This window comes from Bufo gargarizans, chromosome 1, assembly GCF_014858855.1.
Source record: "Bufo gargarizans isolate SCDJY-AF-19 chromosome 1, ASM1485885v1, whole genome shotgun sequence".
Classification (NCBI taxonomy): domain Eukaryota; kingdom Metazoa; phylum Chordata; class Amphibia; order Anura; family Bufonidae; genus Bufo; species Bufo gargarizans.
Window position 1 is genome coordinate 750,685,532 of NC_058080.1, and position 11,068 is coordinate 750,696,599.

The 11,068-nt window shown below is 41.8% G+C and overlaps 1 protein-coding gene across 1 annotated transcript; it reads right to left on the reverse strand.

Moving 5' to 3' along the window:
* Window positions 1-2,913: 2,913 nt before the first annotated feature.
* On the reverse strand, window positions 2,914-10,464 carry LOC122925106 (gastrula zinc finger protein XlCGF26.1-like). Its single transcript, XM_044276623.1, has 3 exons — window positions 8,738-10,464; window positions 8,484-8,601; window positions 2,914-5,003 (listed from the first exon to the last, which is right to left on the reverse strand). The coding sequence occupies exons 2-3, from the start codon at window positions 8,599-8,601 to the stop codon at window positions 3,268-3,270; spliced, it is 1,854 nt and encodes a 617-aa protein (XP_044132558.1). The 5' UTR covers window positions 8,738-10,464; the 3' UTR covers window positions 2,914-3,267.
* Window positions 10,465-11,068: the final 604 nt, after the last annotated feature.

The window sequence follows — 11,068 nt, forward strand, 5'->3', positions numbered from 1 at the left end:
GTAGACCGCAACTTTTTTGTACCATGCCCGGGTTTTGAGCATGGGGTTATATGGCTTGAGGACTTGATCAGAGAGATCAACTCCTCCCATATACCGATTGTAGGCGACGATACAATCGGGCTTGAGGACCGTTGCCACGGTACCTCGCACAGGGATGATGCCTATGACCGTATAAGAGCATCACTTGGTCACTGAACTCAATGTGGCATTATTCAGGGGTTAATTAACCCTTTCTACACCAGAGATTTTTTGTTTTTGCGTTTGTTTTTGGCTCCCTGCCTTCCGAGACATAACTTTTTTATTTTTCCATTCACATAGCCGTATGAGAACTTGTTTTTTGCGTGACAACTTGTACTTTCCAAGACCACCATGTAATATTGCATATGATGAAGTGGGAAGCTGAAAAAAATTCCAAATGAGATGGAATTAGAAAAAAACAAAAGCAATTCTGCCACAGTTTTACGGGTTTTTTATTTACTACAATCAAATGACCAACAAAACTGAGCAGTTACTTTTATTCTACAGGTCCGTACAAATCCGGTTTTTCTTGTGTTTTGATACTGATAAAACAATAAAACAGATTTTTCCAAGGTTTTTATTTTTTCATCGCCATATTCTGACCCCCTATAACTTTTTTTAAGGTTATGTGTGTGGAGCTGTGTGAGGGCTCATTTTTTGCGGGACGATCTGTATTTTCCATTGATACCATTGTGTGTGTGGACCACTTTTTATTTCATTTTTTTGTGGGAAATGAAGCAACCAAAAATGTGAATCGGCCATTTTGACGTTTTCCGTTTAGGGAAAATATATTTATATTTTTATAGTGTGGGCATTTTCACACGTGGCGATACCATTGAGGTGCATTTTTTTCAATTTTTTATTGAAGGTAATTAGGTAATTGGAAATTTTATACTTTTACATTTTTTTTATTTTTAAAAACATTTTTTTTCACTTTTTTTTAATAGTTCCCATAGGGAAATATAACAAGCAATCATTAGATTGCTATTCTTATAGACTCCAATGCATTAGCAGTGGAGTCTATGAGAAATGTACCAGTTTCCTATGGAGTCCTGCCATAGACAACCGCTCTATAGGAAACACTGTGCAGCAGCCTCCTGTCATTCTCGATGACATGGACACCTCTGATCGCCACACGAGAGAGGCGGAACGTATGCGGAAGCGCACACTTCTGAGTTTGAACGCACTGAGATTCTGCAGTCAGGTTTGACCACTGCATCTGAAGTGTTAAATGTCAGCAACTGGCATTATCGCCAGTAGTGGACATGAGCCGCGGGTGTCTGCTGTAGAAGCGGGCGCCATCTCTAAAGACCCAGTCAGTGCCGTACTAGTACGGCTCTGGTCTGGAAGGGGTTAACAGATGTGCCATCACAAGCGATTCCCACTACCGATATATCACTAAGCTCCAGTATCTAGATAGGTGTACCACTAAACTGCAGGAATGTACATAAGGGGTTAATCACAGATAACCGGTCAGATAAATTGTCACGCTCTAATGTGGGAAGGAAACCCCACACCGAACATAGGAGGGAAAGGAAATATGGCCCGAAACCTAGGGAAGTAAGATAGAGACCTCCTAGTGAAAACCCTAACCAAAGCCCTGACTGACTACCAGTATGACCAGACCCCAAAGGTAGGCGAGTTCATACACAGGAATAACTAAAGTCCTATCTAACCCTAAAGGACCTTGGTACTAATGACAGGAACGAGACAACCTGTTCCTACAAAAGGAAGGATGAATGGGAGTCTCCCCGAGGCCTAATACAAAACAACAAGGAAATGCAACACACAGAAAAGTCTAAATGAAATACAAAAGGGAAAGTTAACACTTAACTTCCAAGAAGCTATGGCAGATATGAAGGAAGGCAATGTGCAATATACTGCACGATATAGCGCACAATATAGCGTATACTGCATACACACTTATAGTTATGAGCTTTTTGACCGTATTTTTTTTCTGTATCATTAAAGTTGCTCTACATCTTGCGAATAATTTGTTCCTCCTTATACTGATACAACTGCTTAATATTATGTACCTACAATATATACTTCTATACGGTCAAAAAGCTCATAACTATAAGTGTGTATGCGGTATATGCTATATTGTGCGCTATATCGTGCATTATATTGCACATTGCCCTCCTTCATATGTTATATTTTACCACAATGGTTCTGCTATATATTCGCTATATATTTTCTTAGCCTATATAATAATATCCCCTCTTTCGTTTCCCGATCTTAGCTTCACATTTTGTGTCACTTAATATTTACATTTCTTTATCATATATTTCTCTCTAGATCCCCTGATAAAGGTCATTAGTGACCGAAACGTCAGGACAATTGTACATAATCGCATGCTATGCCTTGAAATAATATTGGATGTAATGTGACACAAAGTGTTCAAAAAGAATGAATAAAACTACACTGTAATATCAGTCAAAATTGGTGTGCCATAGAATTTCTCTCAGATATCTACTTATCCCTCTGTGAGCACCCACCTTCAAGAAGGTGTGCAGAACAACTGAAGCTATAAACCGCACAGCATTGTGGGAGAAACAACTATAACTAGGGAAAGTTAAATGACCACAATAGCAAAACCTGGAAGTTAAGGGTGTGGCCAGTACCAGAAACAACACAGAGGACTATTGATCCACAAGGTAAACATGTCAAATCAAGCCATGTGTTGCTAGTCTAAAAGATCTCCTGCCACTCACTGTCGCGGGGACGTCCGTATGTCTCAGTACGTCCGCGGCAGATATAGTCATCATGCCACCAATATCACTGACTCCGCACAGGAGGGTTAGTCTGTAGGAGCAATGAATGTCACAGCGCTAGGAAAAACTATAATACAAGCCAAGAAGACAATGTCTGTCACTGACGATGGTGATGCTGTCGTGGAGCAAATAGAAGAGTTTGTTTTATCTGTATCAATGAATGAAGATGAAATATTGATATATCCACATACATTATAAAACTATTACATGGAGCGTCGTTACTTCTCCCCATGTTACTCTGGTTTCTCCCTTAGTGTGGGTGGAGGTGTGAATACAGTGATAAGAAGCAAGGTTCATGGGGACAGTTCATCTTCACTGCTCTGGAAGTAAACAAGGCTCTTCTTTTCTTCATTATATCCAAAATACTTTTCCTCCATGGATCTCGGTCACAGTTAAAAAATAGAAATCAGTCATCTGGGAGAGCCAGGTTAACTCCAACCAAAAAATGTACCTTCTTTTAAGATCAGGTCATAACCTAGTATGTTCCAACATTTGAAAAAGGTTTCGCTTCCGTGTGACGTCTCTGATGCTTAAGAAGAGTTGATTTCTCTGCAAAACATTTCCCACATTCTGAACATGAATATGGCTTCTCTCCTGTGTGAATTCTCTCATGGTTAATAAGTTGTGATTTCTGTATAAAACATTTTCCACATTCTGAACATGAATATGGCTTCTCTCCTGTGTGAATTTTCTGATGCGTAACAAGACTTGATTTTTCTGTGAAACACATCCCACATTCTGAACATGAATATGGCTTCTCTCCTGTGTGAGTTCTATTATGGCTAATAAGTCGTGATTTCTCTATGAAACATTTCCCACATTCTGAACATGAATATGGCTTCTCTCCTGTGTGAGTTCTATTATGGCTAATAAGTCGTGATTTCTCTATGAAACATTTCCCACATTCTGAACATGAATATGGCTTCTCTCCTGTGTGAGTTCTATTATGGCTAATAAGTCGTGATTTCTCTATGAAACATTTCCCACATTCTGAACATGAATATGGCTTCTCTCCTGTGTGAGTTCTATTATGGCTAATAAGTTGTGATTTCTCTATGAAACATTTCCCACATTCTGAACATGAATATGGCTTCTCTCCTGTGTGAATTTTCTCATGTTTAACAAGACTTGATTTTTCTGTGAAAAACATCCCACATTCTGAACATGAATATGGTTTCTCTCCTGTGTGAATTCTCTTATGGCGAATTAATTCTGATTTCCGTATAAAACATTTCCCACATTCTGAACATGAATATGGCTTCTCTCCTGTGTGAATTTTCTCATGTCTAACAAGAATTGATTTCCATATAAAACATTTTCCACATTCTGAACATGAATATGGTTTTTCTCCTGTGTGAATTCTCTCATGGCTAATAAGAATTGATTTCCGTATAAAACATTTCCCACATTCTGAACATGAATATGGTTTTTCTCCGGTGTGAATTCTCTCATGTTTACTAAGACATGATTTATATATAAAACATTTCCCACATTCTGAACAGGAAAATGGTTTTTCTCCGGTGTGAATCCTCTCATGTTTACTAAGACGTGATTTATCTATAAAACATACTCCACATTCTGAACAGGAAAATGGTTTTTCTCGGGTGTGAATTCTCTCATGTTTACTTAGACGTGATTTATCTATAAAACATTTCCCACATTTTAAACAGGAATATGGTTTTGCTCCTGTGTGAATTCTCTCATGTTCAATAAGATTTGATTTGACTATAAAACTTTTCCCACATTCTGAACAGAAATATGGCTTCTCTCCTGTGTGAATTCTCTTATGTCTACCAAGACTTGATGTTTGTCTGAAACATTTTCCACATTCTGAACATGGATATGGTTTTGCTCCAGTGTGAATGCTTTCATGTGTAATGAGATGTGATTTCTGTTTAAAACATTTTCCACATTCTGGACATGAATATGGTTTTTCTCCTGTGTGATTTTTTTTGTCTGTTGAAAGAACTGAGCTTTTACGGAACCGTTTCCCACGCTGAAGCCTTTTCTTACCTGTACTTATAGTAACAATTTGTGACTGGCTAGGGGAAGGTTCCTCATTATTAGGGGCATTATACGAGAGATCTGTACTATGAAGTCCTAGAAGCACATTCAAGCTTTCTCCTGAAGGATGCTGCATGATATCTTCATCTTCTGCTTTATAATCAGGTGATACCATAAAATTCCCCATAGAAATCTTGCTGGGATTTTCTGTTAAGATAAAAAATGATATTTGTGGGTCTTTCCTTAAAAGAGTAGACAAAACTATAAAATTAAGTTGGACCTGACCTGGATCTAGCAGAAATGAGAGGTACTTTAAAATCCATTCATTCTGAATGCACTTTTGCAAAAAAAAAAAAAAAAAATGCATTATTTTCGCAGATGACACTAAACTGTGTAAAGTAATTTACACTGATGAGGACAGTATACATATATATATATATATATATATATATATATACATATACATAGGACCGTATACTGTATATATACTACAGAGGACAGTATACTACTACAGAGGGATCTGGATAGACTGGAGGCTTGGGCAGATAAGTGGCAGATGGGGTTTAACACTGATAAATGTAAAGTTATGCACATGGGAAGGAAAAATGCAAGTCAACCGTACATACTAAATGGTAAAACACTCGGTAACACTGACATGGAAAAGGATCTAGGAATTTTAATAAACAGCAAACTAAGCTGCAAAAACCAGTGTCAGGCAGCTGCTGCCAAGGCCAACAAGATAATGGGTTGCATCAGAAGGGGCATAGATGCCCGTGATAAGAACATAGTCCTACCACTTTACAAATCGCTAGTCAGACCACACATGGAGTACTGTGTACAGTTCTGGGCTCCTGTAAACAAGGCAGACATAGCAGAGCTGGAGAAGGTCCAGAGGAGGGCAACTAAAGTAATAACTGGAATGGGGCAACTACAGTACCCTGAAAGATTATCAAAATTAGGGTTATTCACTTTAGAAAAAAGATGACTGAGGGGAGATCTAATTAATATGTATAAATATATCAAGGGTCAGTACAGAGATCTATCCCATCAGCTATTTATCCCCTGGACTGTGACTGTGACGAGGGGACATCCTCTGCGTCTGGAGGAAAGAAGGTTTGTACACAAACATAGAAAAGGATTCTTTACGGTAAGAGCAGTGAGACTATGGAACTCTCTGCCTGAGGAGGTGGTGATGGTGAGTACAATAAAGGAATTCAAGAGGGCCATGGACGTATTTCTGGAGCTTAATAATATTACAGGCTATAGCTACTAGAGAGGGGTCTTCCTCTGGATCAACTTGCGGGATAACAGGCCGAACTGGATGGACAAATGTCTTTTTTCGACCTTATGTACTATGTTACTATGTTACTATGTTACTATGTGTGATTCTAGCCTTATAAAGCATTTTATAACTTTTTGACAAAGTCCAGGATACTGGTCTCCACCCAGTTAGAACTTATTACATACAGTACATAATGACTTGATGAAAACACAAAAATTTTGTTGTCTGGCAACAAACCCTGCATTATGCCAATTTTAACACATTTTGCATGTTAACAGCAATTGGCCATCACTTTAATAGTAGAAGTTCACTAAAAAGGATCCATCACCACATTCCTCATCACAAGCTACATTCATTATGAAAAAGATCTTAGACCTGATGATGTTGTTGTACTCACTACAAGGCTCCATGTCACAATCCCCAACTAGAGCTTAAAGGGTTTTTAATACTGATGAGCTATGCTCTGGATAGGTCATTAGTATCTGATTGATGGGGGTCCGACGCCAGGAAACCCCACCAATGTGCTGCTTTTCCTAGGCCAGAGACGACATGTTCATCGGTCGCATGGCCTAGGGGCAGCTCAGCCCCATAGAAGTAAATGGTGCTGAGTTGCGATACCAAGCACAGCCATTATACTATGTACAGCTCTGTGCTTGGTAAGCTGTGAGAAGTGCCTCCTCAAACAGCTGATCAGCGTGGGTCCCGGGTGGCGAATCCCCACCGATCTGATACTGATGATCTATCATGAGGATAGGTCATCAGTATTAAAATCTCAGAAAACCCTTTTAATTCACAAGCGCTTTTTAGGGTACCTCCACCCTTGCTGCTGAAATCTCACACATGCTTAGTACAAGCTGCAGTCTCCCTAGCTCTGTAGTGAGAAAGTGCCGATCTTCCTATTCCATCTGCAGCTTTATTTACTGCAACCTGTCCGTATGAGCACGTATGAGATATCAGCAGGGGAGGAGGTACACTGAAAGGAGCTGGTCAAGTCCAGCTTTGTAGCTGGAGTCATTCTAATGAGCTGATGCTCAGTTTTATATCATTTTAATAATATTCTGACATGGAATTTAAAAGTAAGTACACCGGCCTCATCAGGTGTAAGAAATCTGTTTAATATTACATGCAGTGTGTATTATGAAATCTAGTGGCATATTTTAATATTTTTATAGACAATCCCATCATGAATCATGACTACAGTCTATATTTAAAAAGATAATGGGAGTCATTTATGATCAGACACTTCCCTCAGCCTCCTCCATTCCAATACACATCACTGAGTCTCCTCTATTCAAATACCCGGCACCTGACATCTACTGTGGAGAGTTTAGTGCAGCTAAATGGAGGAGGCCAAGTGATGTGTCTGGTCACATGACCCTAAATCAGAGGACATCTTATGGACAGGACCTCCATGAGGACAGCATACAATATTTCCTTACCAAAGAGACATGGGTTATGAAGTCAAGCAAACAGCTAGAAACTTGCAAAATTCCTTCAGAAATAAAGTCGTGATGCCAAAAATGTAAAGCACTGGAGGCAAACAGTCTCCATTTCTAGTGGATGTGGCCCTTAAGACAGAAGGATCAAATGCAGATCCCCAGGGATATGGAGCAGTGTTTTGGGGATTCTAGTGATGGATGGAAAAGCTCCAGCGGGGTGGTGCAGCCAATAGAAGGCCACGACGTATGCAAGGGGGCAGGTCACTGTTGTGTCCTGCTATTGGCTGCATGCACATGTTCGACCTGCCACCCAGGTAATTTGGGGGGAGGAGGGGTAAGGAGGCCCTGTTCTCCTGATCCTGGGAGTTCCAGCAGTACAACACCCACTGATCTAATACCTTTCCCCTGTGCACAACTGGAACACCCCTTTGATGACCTAATACTTCTTTTTGTGTTTTCGTTCTCACAATTTTAGCTCATTAAACAGAATCTTACATTTATGTTTTCACCCTCCTAGAGACTAGAAGCTGTGATCCTCTGATCCCTTGTATAATGCTCTGGATTACACAGTTTTCCACAGCATTATAGTCTGGCAGTAGTCCACTGACCGGCAGCCTATTAGACTGCGCCTCTGGTATCTGCACATGTACATGTAGGTCACTGGCGGCATGTAACTCCTGCACAATGCCGTACATGTATCCATCATGACAGCACAGACATAAAAGCTGCATCTGCATAATCCCCAGTGGGTGTGTGGATGTGACTGACCGTCATGTCCTGCAGGAACAGCCAGGATCAGAGAAGAATCTGATCAGAGATCGCCGTCAGCTGGATAAGGAGAACACTTCATGATGTGATGGGGACATCTCCAATCAAAGAGCAGCAGCCGGCGATCAGATTCTCCTCCTGCCCTGAAGGCATCAAGGACAGAATCTGAAGTCACTTTCTCCATTCATGATTCCATACCTGTGTTGACATCTCCTGGAATGTCCTCCTCCACCTCACTCCTACACGGCGGATCGCCCATCGTCCTCTCTTCTTCCTCCACTTTAATATCAGTCAGATCTTCCCCCTGATTTGTCATCTGTAACAATTCAGTACAATACAGCAGACAGGTGGGAAATCTAACAGATCCACATAAGAGACCCCCACAATCTATGACCCCTCTATGACTGCAGGACCCCCCTATATAGATGTGTATGGGGCTTAGCTCCATTTACCTGAGGATTCTCTGGGACCTTCTCCTCTGGACAGTCCTGGGAATACAAAGGACGGGGACATCTCTCTGGTGGATTTCTCCTTGTGGATCCATCTGTGAAGACACAAGCACACAGTGACTGAATACATGGCCTCCTGTAGATCTGTCTATAGATCAGACTCTTCTCTCAGCTCCTTCACTTCTAGGTTTAGTTATCAGGGGGAAATAACAATATTCTGCTCCTCACATCTGTGCCGAAGTCCCATCCCCTAGCAGGCCACAATACCAAAGAGACCACTGGTTTCTGAGAGCAAACTTTACATTTGGCCATGTTTGAAAAATGAGGATACAGTTTTAGGTGTCAAGGCCCTGCAGTACTCTACCAACCAGGAAGGTGTCAGGGTATCCTCCTAGCTCAATTACACCGTGCTTATCAGGCAATTTCTACAGCAAGGACCCAAAGAACATGTACCCAAGTTAATCAGCTAGTCAAAGTACATGGAAGAAGTAAAACAACTACTCCCAGTCTCCTCTCCTCCAGCCATCATTCTTAAACCCAACTATGATGGGCAAAAAGAAGCACCAGAAACCTAATGCCATTACTGCCTCTCAAACCCCCACTTCACTTATTACTCTGAACCGTTACCTGTCTCCTGCACTCTTTAATTCAGAGCTCTATGTTAGTAAGACGGCACCTGTTTCGGATCTCCCTGTTGATGCTGCAACTCCCACAGCTTCCTCAGAGTAAGGCCCCAAAATCCTCCTTGTTTATTCTGACTGCTTCCCCCACAAGAGACCCCTTAGATGCTCCTCAACAGCAGCTCCCTCTGGGAGACATGGACTCCTCAAAGCTGCTGTCTTCGGCTTACAGCCAGATCGTCCCTCCTTTACCATTAGAACAGCAGCTGCCAACAGGCACCCAGAGACAGGCTGGTCTTTGCTGCCCAGGACATGGTTGGTGATCAGCACATCACTCATGATGGTCCTCAAGCTCTGCCTTCTCCATCGGGAGCCCTCCATATACTACTTTATTTGATAGTCTGCAGATATCTTGGTCATTTCCATCCCCCATAATTCTAGTGAAGGGATCCCTGCGGACCCCGATCATACACTTGGGTACAACATTCAAAATCTCTTCCAACCAAATGGGATTTTCAGTCCCTTATCTCAGAGGTCAGAAATATCTGCTAATCTGAAATCACTGAGGTCAGGGAGAATCTGAAAGCTATCACTAGAGGAAGACCAAAATATATTTGATTTCTATTAGAACAAACTCAGGCTGTGGTATCAGAAGACCCCCAGAGGACACAGATAACAGAGGCCATCGCTATAACTTAGGGGTTAGAGTTCTCCCTGAACCAACTGACTCTAAAAATGTCCACGATGCCCTTCAGGCTTCATTCAGTGAAATCCTTGATTTACCACCTGATCCACCAGTCAGAATAGACCGAGCTCCAGGGCTGAGGCACCTCAGGGAAGAACCTCTCAACCTGAAGATATTGCAGAAGAAAGTATAAGAAGCAAATCACCTTCCTTATGCAGGATTAAATTCCAGGGAACTAAAGCTCAAGTAAATTCTTATGCCCCCTGATGGATATTTTGCTGGAAAATAACATCACTTATCAACAAGGACTTCCCTTCAGTCTAAGGCCGAGTTCACATGAACGTGTGAGATCCATGGCCGAACGTGTGAGATCCACAGTTCCGTGTGCATTCTGCATCACGGATGCGGACCCATTCACTTCAATGGGGCCACAAATCCGGAATTGCGGAACGGCCGCACGGAACAGGACCCCTCGAAAGCACTACGGAGTGCTTCTGTGGGGTTGCATCCCGTACTTCCGTTCCGCAAAACGATAGAACATGTCCTATCTTTTTGCGGAAAGGGCGGATCGAGGACCCATTAAAGTGAATGGGTCCGCGATCCGATGCGGCTGACCTACAGCCGGCGATCGTGCATTGCGGCCCGTTATTTGCGGGTCGCAGAAAAGGCATGGGTCACACACGTTCGTGTGAACTTGGCCTAAGTGTAATAAAGAGTATCATGCCGCAATTTTCCAAACTTCTGAAGATCTTCCTAAATTTTTAGCTATATTTCAAATTACTGTTCCCTCTCGTGTGGGATCAGCTTCCTCCTCCACCACCACCACCATCTGCATAGACAACACATCAGCCCTGCAGACCATCTCCTGCCATTCTCCTACTTGATCTTCTAGAGAGGTCCAGTCTGGATCCTGGATTCGGATGCTGTTGGAATCCTTCTCCCCTGATTGGCCGGTGACTGTGGATCTTTATGGATTATTAATACTTCATTGCTATTTCTCTGTTGCTGTTATGTCACAGTTTGGGTTAT

Excerpts from the sequence above, each read along its gene's own strand:
- LOC122925106 (XM_044276623.1), bottom strand. The coding sequence starts at position 8,601 with ATGACAAATCAGGGGGAAGATCTGACTGATATTAAAGTGGAGGAAGAA. Across the intron at positions 5,004-8,483 it reads TCCAGGAGATGTCAACACAG|AAAATCCCAGCAAGATTTCT; the intron begins GTATGGAATCAT and ends TTATCTTAACAG.